The sequence below is a fragment of the Prionailurus bengalensis genome, chromosome B4 (genome assembly GCF_016509475.1).
Source record: "Prionailurus bengalensis isolate Pbe53 chromosome B4, Fcat_Pben_1.1_paternal_pri, whole genome shotgun sequence".
NCBI lineage: Eukaryota > Metazoa > Chordata > Mammalia > Carnivora > Felidae > Prionailurus > Prionailurus bengalensis.
In genome coordinates this window covers 23,604,810-23,626,351 of record NC_057358.1, presented here as the reverse complement: position 1 = coordinate 23,626,351, position 21,542 = coordinate 23,604,810, and the positions used below count along the sequence as shown (strand labels likewise).

The following is a 21,542-nucleotide window of genomic DNA, read 5'->3' as shown; positions in this document are numbered from 1 at the left end:
CTCCTTATCTTTATTTAGTCCTTTATTTAACCACATCTGCAAATTCCCATTTTCCACATAAAGTAACATATTTATAGGTTCAGGATGGTGGCCATTTTGGGGTAGCTATTATTGTACCTACCATGAGAGAGATTATGTATCATTTATAAACTGAAAGAAGGTCAGAGTAGCTGGGTGCAGAAAGTGAGAAGATAAATGGTATTGGATGAGGCTGAGGAGGTGGGCAAGCACCACACTATACACATCATAAACCATATCAAGGGTTTTGATCTTTATTGTAAGAACAGTGGGAAGCTAGCTATCAAAGTAGTGAAAAATTAGATGTTATATTTTAAAATATTCCTCTGGCTACTGGATAGAAAATGTATCTTAAAATAGCAGAGGTTTAGGAAAAAGATGATGGTGACTGCAGCTGCAGATATTCAGATAATTTTTATTCAGATTAGTGAAGTCATTTCAGTCTTTTAGTCCTAATTGGGTGATTCTATAACTTTGGTTAAACATCTTTCTGGTAGTTCTACAGGGAAGACAAAATGTTACCATGTACAACTTGCCATTTACAGTCCCAGGCATGATAAAGACTCTGTATATTATATTGCTTCTATTAATTACTGTGCATAACTCCATGCTAGTAAATCAGACAACTTCAGTAAAAGAGATGATTTCATGGAAAAATTAAAATGATTATACCCAAATAAATTCCATCTTAAGAGGAAATATAATTCAAGAAGTAGAAAACCTGAATAGATTAAGAACCCTTATAAACACTGATTGAAGGCAGAGGATAAAAAAAAAATGGGATAATGGAGCAGGAAATGTTATAATTTGTTGCCCATTCCAAGGATTTTGGCTTCTCCTTTAAGTAAAATGGGGACTCATAGAGACCAGGGAGAGACTATAAGAAAAATCTGGAAGAGACTGATAGTGGTTTAGACACCAGGATGGCAGCAGTGACTGAGACAGGGGAGTGGCTGGGTTCTTGGTATGTTTTGAAGGATTTCTGATGGATGTAAGAAAAATAAAGTTGTCAAGAATGACTCCAAAGCTTTAGCCTGAGTAATGAGAGGGAGAGAGTTGTCATCAATGGAGATAGGGAGACTGACTTTGGGGGTGAGAGAGATCAAGTATCTCAGTTCAGAGCATGATAGGGAATTCTGGTAGACCCTCAAATGTATTGCAGAGTAAGCAGTTGAATATGAGTTTGGAGCTCAGGGGAAAGGTTTAAGCTAGAGAGATAAACTTGAGAGTCATTGTATATAAATAGTATTTTTAAATACTTTGAGGTTAGATGAGATCACCAAGGGAGCATGTAGACTATGAAAAGCTCTATAAGGACTGAACTCTGAGGCACTCAAGTATCAAGAGGTAGGAAAGAAGATTAAGAATTAGCAAATTAGGCTGAAATGGGGCAGTTAGTAAGGTAAGAGGAAAACCAAAAAGAACATGATGCCATGGAAGCCCTACCTTTTCCCTCTCTAACTTCTACTGATCTTTCAGATCTCAGTCAAGTGATATTTTATTCCCTAGACCTGGTTAGTTATCTCTTCCAAGTGTCTCCACAGCATCCTGCCTCCACAGCACCTTGGTTTTTTTTTCAATTATAATTGTCTATACTTACTCATCTCATTCTATACATTGTAAGCTTCCTGAGAGAAGAAATCAAATTTTTGTCACTCACAAAATATTCCCCGATTAGCATAGTACTTGACATGTAGTAACTGCTGAATACAAGTTGGTTGAACTGAATTTAGTAAAATCGGTACTTACCTTCTGGTTACAGACAGGTTACTAGTGTGATAGGAAGAGTCTACTAGGATCATCTATGCCACCAATACCACACATACATTCATTTTGTTTATTTTTCTATGTAACCATTTAGAATTTTTCAGCATGAAGTTTTTGGTATGTCTCATGGTTTGATTCAAGTAGAGGGGGAAGAAGAAGAAAACCAATATTTATATGTTTATGGTAAGCATACATACCAATCATACCTTGACAAGTTAGCTCACTTAAGCAGTTAACCCCACACTCACAAATTTCAGAACAAAAGTATGATTAGCTCCACTTTACACTTTATTTATTATATAAATATAAAGATATGTGTACATAAACATATACATATAAGCAAGTAACATTATATATGTGAACAGTTATATATATCATATATTATATATATGTGAATAGTTATATATATCATATATACATATATATGTATTTATATATGTATGTGTGTATATAAACAAGTGTATATATAAAGAATTATAAACTAGTAATATATGTGTTAACAGTTATATATATCATATATATATCATATATATGTATATACATATATATCATATATATGATATATATATGATATATATGATATATATGTATGCATATATGATATATATAACTGTTTACATATATAATACATTACTCATTTATATTTATATTACTGCCTGAGCAAAATAAAATAAATGGCTATTTTTAAAATACAACTATGTTACTTACCGGAAAATATAGAAGCAGAGACCCAAAAAGAATTGTTTCCAACAGAATAAGGCCCGATGCCCTGATGCTCTAAAAAAAAAGAAAGAAAGAAAGAAAGAAAGAAAGAAAGAAAGAAAGAAAGAAAGAAAAAAGAAAAAGGCATTGTTAATTTACATTCCTAGCAATGGAAGAGCTTACCTACTGAGACAATGCCTCAACCAGTGAATGAAAAATGGCTAGTATTTCAGACAAGAGACCTTAACTGAAACATGCGAAAAGACTGACTATAAAGGTGGTGGTGGATTTAATGATATTGCCAGTGGCTTTATGGAATTTTGTCCCCTAAAATTTTAATCCATGAACAAACTGAGCAGCTGAGAACACTAGAAGATGCTTTCAATCCAAGAAATACACAGACACAAAATATCTTGCTTGTATTTCTGAAACATCAATCACTAAATGCAACGTGAAATATATAAAAAATTATACGTGGTGCAAACATAGTATCTTCACAGGGAAATAATTTGAAGTAGTAGCAACAGATTTTGCAACAACAAAAAGAAGTTGAAAACCCAAGCCACAAGAGTCCATTACATTAAAACAATGTCAGATAAATGACAGCCAGAAACAGGAAATTATAGTATCTCTTCAAAACACTGCTGCTAGGACATTGTTAGACACAGAGGAATACTTTATGTAATCCCTCAAAGAACTCAAGGCTTTCATTAATCTAAGAATTTGCAATGGAGAAACAAGTTTAGACAGTGAACAGACTTAATTATTCAAGTGGCTTCTCACTATTGGTCTTTATTTTAGCTACCAGATGCTTTTAAGTGAAAAGAAAATTTCTATCAGCAAGCCTTTAAGTGGGTTTTGGCTGGTAGAATTTCTAAGATTGCAAACTACATAAATACCTAATTATGAGTAGTATTTTTTAAACTTTACAAAAAGATGACACTAAGAGCGAGAGTCCAAAACATTATACAAGACTGCTTATAAAACAATCAATGCAATATTTTTTTTTAAAAAAAGGATAGGAAAAGAAGTTGCAAAGCTTAACGGAAAGGACAGACATTGGCGTTATCTTCATCTCAGTTTGAATTATGAAATAATCCCTGTGAGTTAGGCAACCTTGAACATCAATGTCTTCACCCATAAAATGTGTATCATAATCTTAACCTTATTAAATGTGAGTTTAATAAAATATGAAGTATACATAATGGCTACTATTATGCCTCATACTTAGTAAGTAGGTATGTACTCTTCAAAGTAAAAACAGCACCAGGATGATTAATTTGAAATCCACAGAAACAGATATAAGTAGCAGTCAATTTTTTTTCATGCTTGGGATCCAAATGGCCCCAGAAAAGCTAAAAGTGGGGGTCGAGAACCCAAGAGTTTTTTTTTTATTTTTAGGGCCAGTAGTTTCTTAGCTATGTTACGACCATTATTACCACATAGCAGTGGTAGTGGTGCATATATTCTTACAGTAAATAACCTGCTTCCTTTTCATTTGGTAATGTTGAGCAATCTTCTTAGCCCTTCATTGCCTAGCTCCTGGCTGAGCAGAGGAGGCTATAATTTCAAATTATTAATTGGAACTCCAAAAAGTGGTTCCATAACCAAATGAAAGGCCTATTGAAAATGTGCTCTTTCAGCACTCTCAATAATAGCCAAATTATGGAAAGAGCCTAAATGTCCATCAACTGATGAACGGATAAAGAAATTGTGGTTTATATACACAATGGAGTACTATGTGGCAATGAGAAAGAATGAAATATGGCCCTTTGTAGCAACATGGACGGAACTGGAGAGTGTTATGCTAAGTGAAATAAGCCATACAGAGAAAGACAAATACCATATGTTTTCACTCTTATGTGGATCCTGAGAAACTTAATAGGAACCCATGGGGGAGGGGAAGGAAAAAAAAAAGAGAGGTTAGAGTGGGAGAGAGCCAAAGCATGAGACTCTTAAAAACTGCGAACAAACTGAGGGCTGATGGGGGGGTGGGAGGGAGGGGAGGGTGGGTGATGGGTACTGAAGAAGGCATCTTTCGGGATGAGCACTGGGTGTTGTATGGAAACCAATTTGACAATAAATTTAATATATTTAAAAAAAGATAAAGATAAAAAAAAGAAAATGTGCTCTTTCCTTCCTTTTTTTTTCAGAGAGAGAGAGAGAGAGAGAGAGAGAGAGAGAGAGAGAGAGAGAGAGAATGTGTGCACAGGGCAGGGGCAAAGGGAGAGCAAAATCCTAAGCAGGCCCCATACCCACCCTGGAGCCCGATGTGGGGCTTGATCTCAGTATCTTGGGATAATGACCTGGGCGGAAGTCTAGAGTTGGACAGCTTAACTGACTGAGCCCCCCAGGGACTCCATAATGTGTACTTTTCTCTTCAAAGTATTCTTGGGCTGAGTTGGCTTCATGGCTTCACAGAACGAATAGGTAGCTAATAGGTGGGTCTTCAGGGACAAAAAAAGAAACCTCATGCTCCCTAAAAAATTTCCCCGTTGTCTTGGTACTGGAAGTTCTTTGATCTAGAACAAACCCTTTTATTTTATACCTGGTGCCAAGAATTAATATACTAGTGTTGTAAGTAATATGTTGACTTAAGTTCAAAGCAAAGAACAGAAATATTTTCTTAGAATCTAAGTGATAGGATGAGGAAGGAGAGAGGAGGATTGAAAAATGAAGACAGTGCAGTTACTCTGGAAAACAGTGTGGAGTTTCCTCAAAAAGTTAAAAGTAGAACTACCCTATGATCCAGAAATCACAGTACTAGGTATTTAACTAAATAATACAAAAATAAAATAAAACAAAAACACACTAATTCAAAGGGATACATGCACCTCAGTGTTTATAGCAGCATTATTTACAATAGCCAAATTATGGAAACAGCCTAAATGTCCATTGATTAATGAATGGATAAAGAAGATGTAATACACACACACACACACACACACACACACACACACACACACACACACTGGAATACTACTCAGCCATAAAAAAGAGTGAAATCTTGCCGTTTACAACGACATGGACAGAACTAGAGAGCGTTTTGTAAGCAAAATAAGTCAGAGAAAGACAAACACCATATGATTTCACTCATATGTAGAATTTAACAAATAAAATAAAAAAAGGGAAAAAAAGAGAAAGAGGCAAACCAAGAAACAAACTCTTAGCTATAGAGAACACACTGGTGGTTATGGAAAGGAGGTGGGTGGGGGGATGGGTTAAATAGGTGATGGGGATTAAGGAGTGCACTTGTGATGAGCACTGGGTGTTACATGGAAGTGTTGAATCACTATATCTTATACCTGAAACTAATATTACACCATATGTTAACTAACTAGAGTTAGTAGAAAAACTTAAAAGAAAAAAAAAAAAGAAAAATGAAGATGGACAAGAGAGATGATGAGCAGAATAACAGAGCCCAAAGAAAAATTTCAACTCCTTCACAGTTGTCCCTGAGATAGAAATGGTGGTATGAAACCCTTTCCACCAGAATTGCTAACTGCAAAACTCTTAGAAAACTTTATTGAAAGATGATCAACAATTACAATACACTATTTATATAAAACACTAACACACAAATCAATACCATATATTTTCCAGATATATTTAAATATACCAAGTACAGATCTAGAGGATACATACCAAGCTGATAACAACTTTTTTTTTTTTCTGGAGAATTGGATAGATTTGGGTATAGATCAACTTATTCAAAAACATTTTAATTTCTTTGGAGATTTAGTCACGCATTGCCGTGTAATATGAATTTTAATAATTTAATAAGTAAAATTAAAGAAAAGAAATCTAAAATGTGTCATTTCAAGTTATTAGAAAATTCCACCATTAGGCATCATAATATACCAAAGGGCCTAAATGAAGCCCTTCCTAACTAATATCTACTTAAAAAGATTTTATTCAGTACCAACTTCCTGCATAAAATTATCAAACAGTATTTTTATGATACTTACAGGTGAATATAAAGCTGGGGGAGTTATCATTGAGCCTAAGTCTCTCCTTTAGGATCTATAATGCCTAATGAATATAATTCCAGAGTTTACAAGAGAGGTGTACAGATTCCACTTCACTCTACTTCATCCCACCTGCCCCATTTCTTAAACTTTCTGAACTGACTTATGAAGGTTTGTAACAGATATCAAACTTATATACTAAAGAAAAGAGCTCATAGTATGATACCAATCTTATCGAATTACGTCAAAGTCAATTTCTAAATTTCATAATCCTTGGATGAAAAGTAGAGCGATGTAAAATGAACCACAATTGCAATCGCCACAAGATTTGCCCATGAGGTAGGCACCCAAAGGAAGCTAAGTCACTGGAAGTAATAAGGTGACAAGAATGCTGAAGTCTGAATTTTTTAAAAAACAATTAAAATGCTTTGTCATTATTTCCTTGATCCTACAAGGACTAACTACTTCATTTATATTTTTAAAACATTTTTAGCCACTGGGGAAATTAATGTATATCTTGCTAAAACAGTGCAGCTATTTTGAATTATGGCTGATTTCTTTAGCCTGGTAGTAATTAAAGTTTCTTTCTATTACAAAAGGAACCTCTGAGCATGAAGGTATTTTTACACAGCTGTACCTCAGAAGGCAAAATGAAACTACAATAAAGCAACAGAATTAGATTCTGAAGAGAAAGAACTGGCATAAGTTTGGATTATAAACCAAGACTATAAATCTATATTATTTACAAAAAGAATTAGCTGTGATAGCAAGGAGAACGGACTTCTTCTATTTCTATAGAGAAATCCACAGACTGGGAGATTACAAATAAACACCTGATGAAATAGTTACACAATAATAAACTGGAAGCAAAATGTAAAAGTGGTCCTGAAAAGAAACCTGACATTGAGAGATATGAGGACACTGTTTTTCAATAATTTTATTTACAGTGATATTAATAAATGAGAACAGACTACATCCAGTTTGGCAGACTATATGCAATTAGTTTCTCTTAAGAAAATCTGTGATGAGGGGCACCTGGGTGGCTCAGTTGGTTAAGTCTCTGACTCTTGCTTTTGGTTCAGGTCAAGATCTCATAGTTCAATTGATTGAGCCCCCCATTGAGCTCTTCACTGACAACATGGAGACTGCTTGGAATTCTCTATGCCCCCCCCTGCCCCTTCCCCACTCGTGTGTGTGTGCGTGTGTGCTGCACGCTCTCTCTCTCTCAAAATAAATAAATAAACTTAAACAAAAATCTGTGGTTAAATATTGAAAAACCATTCAGATTTAGAAAAATTTGTCAAGGAACAATTGCCAAAAATGGGGTAGGTTCAAATCAGTATTATTTTTTCCAAAAAAAAATTATCAGCAATAAAAAAGGTACAAAAAAAGCAGAAGGATATGTTCAGGACAGAGATGGGTAAAGTGAAATCAAAGCAATCCAGAGAGTTTTATTTTAATTATTTTTAATTCTGCATTCAAGCATAATTAACATATAGTGTTATATTAGTTTCAGGTATGTGATATAATGATTCAACACTTCTATACATTACTCAGTGCTCATCATGATATATATACTCTTAATCACCTTCACCCATTTCACCCATCCCTCCTACCTACCTCCCTTTAGGGAACCACTCCTATATTTAAAAGTCTGTTTTTCTGTCTTTCTCTTTTTTGTTTTGTTTCCTAAATTCCATATATGTGTGAAATCATATGCTATGTGCCTTTCTCTGACTGTCTTCACTTAGCATTATACCCTCTACATCCATCAATGTTGCTGGAAATGGTAAGATTTCATTCTTTTTTATGCCTGAGTAGTAGTACGTTGTATATATATACACACACATACACACCACTTCGTCTTGATCCATTCCTCTATTGATGGACATCTGGGTTGATTCTATATCTTGGTGATGGTAAGTAATTCTGCAAGAAACATTGGGGTGCATATATCTTTTCAAATTCATGTTTTCATTTTCTTTTGATAAATACCCAATAGTGGAATTACTGGATCATGTGGTAATTCTATTTTCAGTTTTTTGAGGAACTCCCATACTGTTTTCACAATTGTTGCACCAATTTACATTACACCAAGAGTGAGCAAGGTTCCTTTTTCTCTACATCTTCACTGACACCTGTCATTTCTTGTGGTTTTGATTTTAGCTATTCTGAAAGGTGTAAAGTAATATCTCATTGTGGTTTTGATTTGCATTTCCCTGATGATGAGTGATGCTGAGCATCTTTTCATGTGTCTGTTGGCTACCTGTATGTCTTCTTTGGAAAAATGCCTATTCAGGCCCCTGCCCATTTTTTAATTGGATGGTTTTATTTTTTAGTATTGAGTTGTATAAGTTACTTATATATTTAGGATATTAGCCCATTATCAGATATATCATTTGCAAATATCTTCCCCTATTCAGTAGGCTGTCTTTTTGTTTTGTTGATGGCTTCCTCTGCTGTACAATAGCTCTTCCTCGACAATAGCTTTTTTTTTTTTTTTGGTGCAGTCCCAACATTTTAATTTTGTGTTTATTTCCCTTGTCAAAGGAGACGTATCTAGAGAAATGTTTTTATGGCTCATGTCAAAGAGATTACTGCCTTTGCCTTCTTCTAGTTTTATGCTTTCAGGTCCCATATTTAGGTCTATAAGCCATTTCAGTTAATTTTTGTGCATGGTGCAAGAAAATAGTTCAGCTTCATTCTCATTGTTTGTTGAAGAGAATGTATTTTTCTTATTGTATATTCTTTCCCACTCTGTCATAGATTAATTGATCATAAAAGCATAGGTTTATTTCTGAGCTCTGTATTCTGTTCTATTGATCTGTGTGTCTATTTTGTGACACTACCATACTGTTTTGATTACTATACCTCTGTAGTACATCTTGAAATCCAGGATTGTGATACCTCCAGTTTTGCTCTTTTTCAAGATTGCTTTGGCTATTGGATTTTCGGATTATTTGTTCTAGTTCTGTGAAAACTGCTGTTGGTACTTTGATAGGGGTTGCATTGAATCTGTAGATTTCTATGGCTAGTATAGGCATTGTCATAATATTGGTTCTCCCAATCTGTAAGCATGGAGTATTTTTCTGTTTGTATGTTTCATCTTCAATTTCTTTAATCAATGGTTTTAGCTTTTACAGTACATGTCTTTCCCCTCCTTGGTTAAGTTTATTCCTAATTATTTTATTATTTTTGGTGCAATTATAAATGGGATTGTTTTCTTAATTTTTCTTTATGTTACTTTATTATTAGTGTATAGAAATGCAACAGATTTATATATATTCATTATGTATCCTGCGACTTTACTGAATTTATTTATCAGTTCTAGTATATTTTGGTGGAGTCTTTAGAGTTTTTGACATATAGTATCATATCACCTGCAAAAAGTGAAAGTTTTACTTCCTCCTTACCAATGTGGGTGTGCTTTATTCTTTTTTGTTGTCTTGTTGTGGCTAGGACTTCCAGTACTAAGTTGAATAAAAGTGGTGAGAGTGGACAGCCTTGTTTTGTTTCTGATCTCAGGAAAAGCTCTCAGTTTTTTAGCATTGAGTACGATGTTAGCTGTGGTTTTCATATATGGCCTCTATTATGTTGAGGTATGTTCTCTCTAAACCTACTTTGTTGACATTTTTTAACATGAATCTTCGTCAAATTTGTCAAATGCTTTGTACTTTGTCAAATGCTTTTTCTGTACCTACTAAAAATGATCATATGGTCTTTATCCCCTTTCTTATTAATGTGATGCATAACATTGATTGATTTGCCAACATTGAAACACTCTTGCACCCCAAGAATAAATACTAGTTGATTGTGCTGAGTGATTTTTTTGATGTATTGTTAGATTCAGTTTGCTAGTATTTTGTTGAGGATTTCTGCACCTATGGTCATCAGAGATATTGCTTTGTATTTCTCTCTCTCTCTCTGTCTCCTATGTATGTATGTATGTATGTAGTGTCTTTATCTTGTTTTGGTATCAGGGTAATGTTGGCTTGTTGAAGGAATCTGGAAGCTTTCCTCCCTCTTCTAGTTTTATAAATAGTTTGAGAAGAATAGATATTAACTCTTCTTTAAATGTTTTCTAGAAGGGTGCTTGGATGGCTCAGTTGGTTAAGCATCCAACTTCAGCTCAGGTCATGATCTCATGGTTTGTGGGTTCAAGCCCTGCATTGGCTCTGTGCTGACAGCTCAGAGCCTGGAGCCTGCTTTGGATTCTGTGCCTTCCTCTCTTTCTGCCCCTCCCCCACTCATGCTCTGACTCTCTCTCAAAAATAAATAAACATTAAAAAAATTTAAATGCTTGCTAGAATTCACCTGTGAAACCATCTGGTCCTGGAATTTTGTTTGTTGGGAGTTTTTTCATTGCTGGTAATTGGTGTTTTCTAATTTTCTATTTCTTCTTGATTCATTTTGGGAGGTTATATGTTTCTAGGAATTTATTCATCTCCTTCAGATTGTCCAATTTGTTGGCATATAACTTTCACAATATTTGTATTTGTGGTGTTCTTTGTATTGTGGTGTCAGTTGTAATTTCCCCTCTATTAGTTCTGATTTTATTTATTTGAATCTTCTATCTCCTCCTCTTCCTCCTCCTCCACCTATTCTTCCTCTTCTCCTTCTTCCTCTGGCTAAAGATTTATTAATTTTGTTGATCTTTTCAAAGAACCAGGTCCTGGTTTCATTGATCTGTTTTCTTCTTTTTTAGTTTCTATTTCATTTATTTCTCCTCTAATTAATGATTTCCCTCCTTCTACTTGCTTTGGGCTTTGTATTTCTTTTTATAGCTCCTTTAGGTGTAAGGTTAGGTCATTTATTTGAAATTTTTTCGTGCTTCTTGAGGTAGATCTATATTGCGATAACCCTCCCTCTTAGAATTGCTTTTGCTGCATCCCAAAGATGTTGAACCATTGTGTTTTCATTTTCATTTGTCTCCATGTATTTTCTGATTTCCTGGTTGACCCATTCATTATTTAGTAGCATGTTATTTAATCTCTATATATTTGTGTTCTTCTTAGATTTTTTCTTGTGATTGATTTCTAGTTTCATATCATTGTGGTTGGAAAAGATGCATGATAGAGCTCAATTGTTATGAATTTCTTGAGATTTATTTTTGTGGCCTAACAGTGATATATTCTGGAGAATGTTCCATGTACATTGGAAAATAATATGTATTCCGTTGTTTTGGATGCAATGTTCTGAATCTGTCAGATCCATATGTATCATTCAAAGCCACTGTTTGTTTCCTTGTTGATTTTCTGTCTAGATGGTCTATCCATTGATGTAGTGGGGTGTAAAAGTCCCCTACTATTTCTGTATTACTATTCATTTCTTCCTTTATGTCTGTTAATAGTTGCTTTATGTATTTGGGTGCTTTCCTGTTGGGTGGATAAATATTTACAATCGTTGTATCTTCTTGTTGGATTGTCCCCTTTATGATTGTGTAGTCTCCTTTTTTGTTTCTTGTTATAGTCTTTTCTTTTAAAGTCTATTTTGCTCAATATAAGTAGTGCTACCCCAGCTTTCTTTTTGCTTCTATTTGCATGATAAATGTTTTTCCATCCTTTCATTTTCAATTTGCATGTGACTTTAGGTCTGAAAATAATCTCTTTTAGGCAGTATATAGATGGACCTTCCTTTTTTATCCATTCAGTTACCCTGTGTCCTCTGGATGGAGCATTTAGTCTATTTACATTCAAAGTAATTATTGATAGGTATGTATTCATTGCCACCTTGTTACTTTTTATGATTGTTTTTGTAGTTATTCTCTGTTCATTTCTTCTCTTTCTCTCTTCCTTTGTGGTTGATAGCTTTCTTCAATGATACACTTAGATTCTTTTCTCTTTAATTTTTATCTCTGACAGGTTTTTCATTCATACCATTCATTAGGTTTATATATAACAACTTATGCATATAGCACATTCCAATTAAGTTGATGGTTGCTTAAGTTTGAATCCACTTTAAAGTACTAAATTTTTTCTACCCCTGCCATGTTTTATGTATATGATGTCATAATTTACATCCTTTCATTTTGTGAACTTAGTTTTATAGATACAATTGATTTTAGTGCTTTTGTGCTTTAACCTCCATAATGGTTTTATACATGATTAATCTACTTTTATTATGTTTGCATACACTTGTGAAATGTTTTCCTTTCCTAATTTTCTTACTCGTGATTATGTCCTTTTCTTTCCTTTAACATTTCTTATAAGACTAGTTTAGTGGTGATGAACTCCTTTAACTTATATTTGTCTGGAAAACTCTTTATCTCTCCTTCCATTCTGAATGATAGCCTTGCTGGATAGAGTATTCTTGGACGCAGGGTGTTTTGTTTTGTTTTGTTTTGTTTTGTTTTGTTTTGTTTCAGCACTTTGAGGATATCATGTCATTCCCTTATGGCCTATAAAGTCTGCTGAAAAGTCAGCTGATAGCCTTATGAAGTTTCCCTTGTATGTAACTGTTTTCTTTTCTCTTGCTGCTTTTTAAAATTTTTCTCTGTATCACTACTTTCTGCCAATTTAATTGTTACATGTCTTGGTGTAGACCTTGGCTTTTGTATTGTTGGGGGCTCTATATGCCTCCTGGATCTGGATGTCTGTTTCTTTTCCCAGATTAGGGAAGTTTTCAGGTATTATTTCTTGAAATAAATTTTTGTCCCCTTTTCTCTGTCGTCTCCTTCTGGGATCCTTAAAATGTGAATATTATTATGCTGGATGTGTCGCTGAGTTCTCTTAACAAAAATGCTGATGGGTGCCATTATTCTGTTTTGTTTTTGGTGTTTAGCTTGGATGCTTTCTATTATTCTGTCTTCCAGTTTGCTGATCTGTTCTGCTTCCTCTAGTCTACTACACTTATTCCCTACACTTATTCATTTATTCCCTACTACAAAATTCCCTGAATTTTTAATTTCAGTCATTGAGTTCTTCATCTCTGATTGGTTCTTTTCTATATTTTCTATCTCATTGTTGAATGTATTACTGAGATCCGCCATTCTTTTCTCAAGTCCAGTAAGTATCTTTCTTTATCACTGCTACTGTGAATTTTCTATCAGGCATATTGCATATCTCCATTTCATCTAGCTCTTTTGCTGTCATTTTGTCCTGTTCTGTCATTTGGGACATACTTCTCTGATTCCTCATTTTGTCCAACTCTCTGTGTTTATTTCTATGTATTAGGAAAGTCAGCTACATCTCTTGAACTTGAGACTAGTGGCCTTATGAAGAAGAGATTGTGTGGTGCCCTGTAGCACAATGTCCCCTTCACCAGAACCTGGCACTTCAGGGGTGTCTCCTAAGTGTGCTGCATGCTGAACCATGTTTGCCTTCAGTCTTGTCAGCTACAATGGCACTCTTTGCCTGTTGTGGGTAGAGTTTGGTCCCTCTACTATTAAGTGGCCAGTTTGTGGCCATCTTGGCCTACTTGGGTTAGGCAATATGTCTGCCCTCAGTCCACTACTGGGTTCACAGGGAACTATAGGATGCTTTCCCTGTGTTCTCCGAGACGTTTTCACTGGGAGGCAGGGCCAGGAATCAAATCAGTTGTCTGCCCCCAGCCCATTGCTAGGGTTGCAGTTGAACTGGTGTATGTGGTTTTCTTCCCCTCTCCCTGGGTAAGAGACCCTTTGAAGTGATGCGGATCACTGTCAGGTATGCTTGCAGAATGAGACATGTCAGTCACTGCTTGGAAGGACTCCTAGACAGTGGTGCGGGTTGGATGGGGCAAATCCACAGGAGAATGCAGGGGCAGGGCATGCTGTATTAGCAACCAAGGTAGTAAGTGTTCATACTGGTTCCTGCAGGTGTCCTTGTATCTGGGCTGGGGAGGAGGAATAATGGCACTCACCAGCATTTTGTTCTTGGAGAAGTCTCCGAAAGATCCCTGCCCCTCCAGTGAATGTTTTGAGACTAATAAATAAATCTTCTTCTTGTATACTTCCAAACTGCTCCCTCTATGCTGTATCTGAGATGTGTTGTTTTTTATGCTGGCTCTATAAGGGTGGGGCCTCAGTTTCTGATTTCCTTCTAGCTTTTCCAGTTGACTTTTAAAGTTATGTGTTAAGCCCCACTGATTGTAAAACCTTGCAAAGTTAAGCCCCTCTGGTTTTCAAAGCCAAATGTTTTGGGGACTTGTTTTTCTAGTATAGGTCCCTTATGTCTAGGGTGTCTGGTGTGGGGTCTGTTCATCTCCTTGTCCATTCTTGTGGTGTCCTCCACTATGCTCAGTCTCTTGGGTTAGTTTCATTCTTGACTAGGACTCTGTCCTTCCTACCATTTTCAATATGGCCTCCTCCCTGTGATTAACTGTGGATGGTCTATTTTGCCAGTGTTCCATTCATTTTCTGAGTTAGTTCCACTGATGTATCTGTTGGGATGAGGTAAGTTTAGCCTCCTCTTACTCTCCCATCTTCAAGAACAGTACCACAGAGAATTTTAAATGCATGTAATAACGTATATGAGCTTTATATCCAGACAGTTTGGAATCTCATCATTGGCCGCTTATCAGCTGTGTGATCTTGGGCAAGTTGCTGAACGTTCTGAACTTCAGTTTCTTCATTTAATAAAATGGATGTAATGATGACCCTCCTTGCAGCACTGTTGCAAATACTGGCCGTAACACTGCCCAGCATGGAGCAGGCACTCAGTCAAGGGTACTTCATCATCAATGTTTCATGGACAGATAGAGAAAATGAGATCAACAGTCTATCTAAGATCACTCAGCTGATGAGTGACAGAACAAGGTCCCATTATCCACTGCTGCTGATTCTTAAGTCATTGTGATTTCCTCTGTACATCCAATCTGACCCTCAGTCATTTTCTTACCCAAAGGAACAGAATTACATGTAATATAATAACAAAAACATGTAGCACTACTAAAGCATTTTAAAATAAATAGACACAAGTAATAAACAAACTACAAGTAAGGAGTTCAGTTCAAATGTTATAAAAAATTACTATTCAGTTTAAAATTCTTGATGGTTTTATGCAAAACATTAAAAAATTGCCACACTGCCTTAACTTGGAATTCTTCCTAATTTCTAAAAGTTCACAAGAAAGCCTGTTTTCACATGATTTGACAATTTGTAGTGGAGCTGTTTAAGACATTTTAGAAAAATTAATTTATCCAAAAACAAAATCCAGACTAACATATACATTAAAGTACTGTATATATATTAAGTATATATATACTTTCATATATACATTATGTGTATACTTTCATATAAACATTATATATGAAACATATACAGTTTCTTATTCTTTAAAACAGTACAACACACTGAGTTTTAAAATTTCTGGTATTTTTATGCATGTGATATTACATATAACAGGTCATTCATTATTAATTATGATTCACCATTTAATGCAGGTTTGGCAGGATTTACATGAGATACCTGTCCATTTGCTTAGCTTTGTTTCAAATAGTATGAGCATACAGAGGAGTTTCCTCCTCCCGCTCCCCACGGAACTTCAGTGCCTGCTATTATGGCTCAAAGTTGCTGACACTCACAGCAAGTGCAGAGATGCAGAATAACAGATGCATGAGAGGGAACATTTTGGATAACCTTTACTCAGCCAAGCTCATCTCTCCTGCGTATGTCCTTAACAACTTAGTACCAAAGCTCTTTCTATCAGACTTCTTCCCACCTCTTAGCACCTCTCCTCTGCTAAGATGCCACTAGGATACATTCCTGAAATATAGATGATCAAGTCCTTATTTGTCCTAATTTTTTCCCATAATTTACAAAAGTAGCTTTGATGTCTTTGTATCTATTTGCAAACTTCAATTCTCTTTTTCTTTTAGTACTAATAAACAGAGCAACTCATATTTCACATAATGGAGATAAATTCTCTAAATGTCAAAAAAGCATACACAGTGAACTTCACAAACTAAAGAATTTTGCCTTGAGAAGGATTACTGTATACCCTTAAATAAAGTGGCATGAAATTACTGAAACAAAATATGTTATCTGCTTAGACTTCTATTATTGATTAAAAGCTACTGAGATTGATATATTTTCAAATAAAAAGTTGATAATTGAAAGAACAAATTCCTCCTCATGAAGAATCCATGAGGATTGAATCATATGAAGAATCTCATGAAGAATCCATTCTGTTGAATCATAATAAAATATAAAATATTAAGTATTTTAAAAGATATTAATAAGATAAAACACTTTGCTTCTTCAAATAATCTCTGTTATAGAGATGAACTCAAATATCGTCTAGTTTGACATCATTTTTTAAACATAAATATATTTTATACTTGAATAAATTCAAGAGACTTCATAAATCATTGCTCAGTTTCACCTGATTGCTAAGTAGCAATCTTACGTCATCATTTGAACATTGTCCAATTTCAGAATTTTTTTTTCTTTTTCAGTCTGGTATGTTGAAAACTGTGGTCTGTAAGGTAACTACTTTAAAATACTGCTGCTCACACAGAGGCAACAGAACCCATCAAATGTTAGCCAGACAACATCAGCATCTCTTCAATTGCCTTATTTAAGGAAAAAAAAAAAACCAATGTGAGAACAAGAAGAGAATTGCTCAGAACCGTTAAGGCTGTCTTGAACACATCATCTGTCTTCTATGGCATGTTTACGAATGCCTGGAATGACGAGGCAACATGTAAAATAAGGAACATTTCATATATTGTCTGGTATTTGGAAATAGTCTAAACAGGCTACGACTTGTTTCTGTTCCTTCAACTCCACCTTAACACAAAAGTTTTCATTCTGACAAGACACTTAGAAATGTCCAAAGAAACATGATGAGCATTTCGGTGAATAAACCAATAGATGATTTAATGATGTATGAGATGCTCCTTATTTGCTAAAGTTAGCAGTTCAGAAATTTAAAAGAGCAGCATTATATCTGACAGGCAACAACAAAACAAAACAATTGTTACTTAGGTGCAAGGATGATAGAGACAGGGACTCAAAACTCAACCTCTAAAATTGTGTAAATACCTCTAGATGACATGCAGTAAACTGGATTCTGATTTTCCCCAAATTAAGAAGAAGAATCGTTAAACGGGCATTATGGATGGGATTCAGTCCACACGGAGTGCATCATTCTTAAACTTGTTTGCCCGAAGACAAAGTGGAAAAAAAAGGAGGGATATATTAACTAATCCTGTTTACATTTTGATTGTCAATTCTGTTTTTTTTCACAACCCATTAATTGTTTTCTGTTAATTCATTTGAGTTTATTTCACATTGAACAGACTACAGAATTTTGCCATTCTTTATGGTATCTATTATGATTTCAGCTTCATCTGCCTGATTTGTTACCAGAATAATCCTTTTTTTATTTAACTTTATTTTTTATTTTTTAAAATTTACATCCAAATTATTTAGTATATAGTGAAGCAATGATTTCAGTAGATTCCTTAATGCCCCTTTCCCATATGTTTTTGAAGTCATAACATGTTTGCAATTAGATACTTATCTTGATATTTTAGAGTTGTATATATTACATTATAAATATGGCTCTGCAAAGATTTTCAAATAATAAATTCATAATTTTTAATCAGATAACAAATGCTAACCCTTCCATACAGAATTCAGAAAGGTCACAATAACTGAGAGATATTTTAATTAGGCATTCTTCTCTGTTTGCATCCTACTTAGTTACTCTTAGCTCTAAAATATAATATAAAAATGTATTAGGATTAGGCTATCAGCTCAAAAAGACACAAGAAATAATGAAGTACATTTAGACATTTGACAGAAAAGAATTACTAAAAAGTTAAAACAATGTTATTTTAAAAAGCAGAAAAAAGTTTTACAATGTAATAGATTTTTAAAAAGCAATTGTGTTTAACCTCATCAAACACAGAACTATTAGGGCATCTGGTGGCTCAGTAGGTTAAGTAGGTGGCTCTTGATCTTGGCTCAGGTTATCTTGATCGCATGGTTCATCAGATCAAGCCCCGCATTGGGCTCTGTGCTAACAGGGCAGAGCCGACTTGGGATTCTCTCTCTCTCCATCTCTCTCTGCCCCTCCCCTGTTCACACATTCCCTCTCTCAAAATAAATAAATAAACATTAAAAAAAAGGAAATTGCCTTTAAAAAGTCTTTAAAAAAACCCAAACTATTACTAAAGCAGTTTTCTAGAAGTAATCAAATTTTGAAGTTTTTTTAAACTAATGATTCCAAGTCTTTATCTCTAGCCTAGACCTCTTTCTGGAGCTCTAGACTCATATTTTCACTTTCCTATAAGAGAATTCTATGTGAATGACCTATAGGCACCTGAAATTGAAGATTTCAAAAACTAAAATTTTCCAGTGGTTAATGGTAATCAGCTAATATTTTGTAATAAAACTCTCTGAATATACATCTATAGGCTAGAAATAAATGAGGTAGGTTTTATGACATATTCAAATACCTTTGGTATTTTCCAGAAGTCCTAAAATTTCACTGACTTTCTCACCAAATAAATTAATAAGTAACCAAATAAATGATTACAATGAAAAGCAACATGCATGCTGATCCATATTCAAGTGGAGAGGAAATTCTTCACTTTAATTTACGGGTTTGCTGTATGATTTAGAGAATAAATTAAATAATCAAAATCTTAGTAAGTGGAGGAAAAGGGAAAGGAAGAGAAGCACGAGAGGAGGGAAGTAATAGAAACCATCTGTTTAAGTTTGGTTTAGCATATTAGAGGGTCTTGGTTTCATAAGGATAAAATGGAGGAAGCAGATGGGTAGGTGGAGGCAGAAGCGGACTCAAGCATAAATGAAGTCACTGTTCTCTGAGCTTCCTTGCAAATGCCTTCTGGGGTCCTTCTGCCCCTGTGCTCTTCTGCCCTCAACCCTTCCACTTCAGACAACCAGTACCCTCAGGGCACCCTTTCTGTCACCTCATCCAGGCCTGCCCTCTTCAAGCTAAGGCACATATTTCAAAATAATTCCCTTATTCCTCTTAATCTTCAACTTGTAATTTCTTCCATGCTTGATCTTACTTACTAGTTATAAACAAAAAGGATATGATAAATGCCAATTAGGGTGTTAGTGACTAATAATAATTAAAAGTTTGCTCCTCCAGATAGGACTTAGAAGATAAAACAGATAGCCAATACTTAAAACCTAAAGGCAGAGATCTTGAACTCTGAAAGTTCAGAGAGCTATTAACACAGTAGGTCTTCTTATGCCCCCAAAGAGCCTATGACCCTTTCTGCTAAGATGCCCCTTTTCCTCTAAGATTGCTCCTTTATATAAGCAAACCATTCAGAGGATGTAGAGGTTCCTTTTAGGAATGAAAGATCCCATCATTCTCATCTTTTGTTGAATTTTTTTTAAGAAGCAATTCATATTTCAGAAAAGGCTTTTATTTCCAGTTGTGCATCTAAATCAATCAAGAATAAGTCTATCTATCCGCAACTACCACACATCTGTGCCTCAGTTAATCCCCTAAACCTCTGTTAAGGGCAGGCTAAATGAGTAGGTTTGCTTCCCTTTATTAATGTCTTTCTTTGAAGCAGAATTTTGTATAATATGGGAAGTGACTTTATTTATTTATTTATTATTTATTTATTTATTTATGTTTCATGCTTTATTTACTTTTGAGAGACAGAGAGAGTCAAAGCATGAGCAGGGGAGGGACAGAGAGAGGGAGGGAGACAGAAAATCCAAAACAGGCTTCAGGCTCCATCCAAGCCATCGGCACAGAGCCCGCTGCAGGGCTCGAACTCATCAACTGTGAGATTATGACCTGAGCCGAAGTCAGACACAACCAACTGAGCCACCCAGGTGCCCCTGGAATATGCCTTTAAGATACATCTTTCACTATGTGATAGGTTTCATGACATGCTGGTAGGTATGACTCCAAAGACCAGAACAGCAGCTCTCTTCTACCCCCATGAATGCATTTCATTTACTATAGTTTTCTCTTTGTTTCTTTGTTCGCTACATTTTTAAGCCCATGAAAGACAGAAAATGCATAAATTCTGGGAATAAAAAGAAAAAAAAACAACTTGGGGGAAAGCAGGTATATCCAGAACCACTGTATTAGATAAAAGAGGGACCTAGAAGTATATCTAGCATTGCTAGTTTGCTCATTCAATGGCATTTTCCCCAATTGAAGATACCTTTTGATTTTAACAAAATGTTGATAATAAAAGTGATAGTAATGACAACAATAACAGTAATGACAGCAGAATTTTTGCACCAGCTGGTATTCCACACAGTTTATGTTAATTAACCCTCACAAAAACATTTAATCCTCACCACAAATCCCCATTTTGTAAATTAGGATGCCTGAGGCTTAGAGAGGTCAAAAAACCTGCTCAAGGAAATTGACAGAGGCAATATTATATAGTGGTAGCATTCAACTTTGACCCTCTCATTTTCAGAATTCAACTCTGTAAAGCTGTCATTTAAAATAGCATCTGGACAGAGGCCCCTGAAACAACCTTTACCAACCTCCCACTAAAATACAAAGACGCATGTGAAATAGAAAACTGTAACCCTGCTGTGAACAGAGAATTCAAAGCAGAAATACAAGTAGAAATAAAAATGTGAAAAAGTACTCATCCTCACAAGTAATCATGAAATGTAAATAAAAATTGTATTTCATTTTGAACCCATTAGATTGAAAAAGTTACAAAGATTGATAACAAAAATCACTGATTAGAAAGCCAGAAAATGGGTACTTTCATACTGATAAAAATCCAAACTGATGAAGCCTTTGAATAAGCGGTTTTGAAGTGCCTATCAAAATTTTAAGTGTCTGTACTTGATTATACCAGCAACTCCACCTCCAGGGAATTTATCCTCAGTAACTATTTGCATGTTTTCACAAAAATATACGCACAAGAATGTTTACCAAAGCACTGTTGGTACAATACCTGGTGAAAAATTGAACAATTGGAATATCCATCACTAGCAGAGAATGTAAACCATGCTTCATCCATATGAATGCAGCTATTTAAAAATGAAAAAGATATGTACAGGCACGACAAGAGCTCCAATAGAAGTAATATTGAAATAAAAAAAACTTTTTAGCAAAAGAGTGTGCATGCATATATTTAACCCTTGATGGCATACATCTTCTGGGAAAAGGCAGAAGTGGAAGGAAACAGGGGTCT

The 21,542-nt window shown here is 35.0% G+C and overlaps 1 protein-coding gene across 1 annotated transcript in view; it reads right to left on the bottom strand.

Moving 5' to 3' along the window:
- GPR158 (G protein-coupled receptor 158) overlaps window positions 1-21,542 on the bottom strand; it is a 421,143-nt gene that overhangs the window by 133,574 nt on the left and 266,027 nt on the right. The window contains exon 5 of the mRNA XM_043564334.1: window positions 2,494-2,562. Coding sequence (XP_043420269.1) covers window positions 2,494-2,562 — 69 coding nt within the window. The remainder of the gene's footprint in view (window positions 1-2,493; window positions 2,563-21,542) is intronic.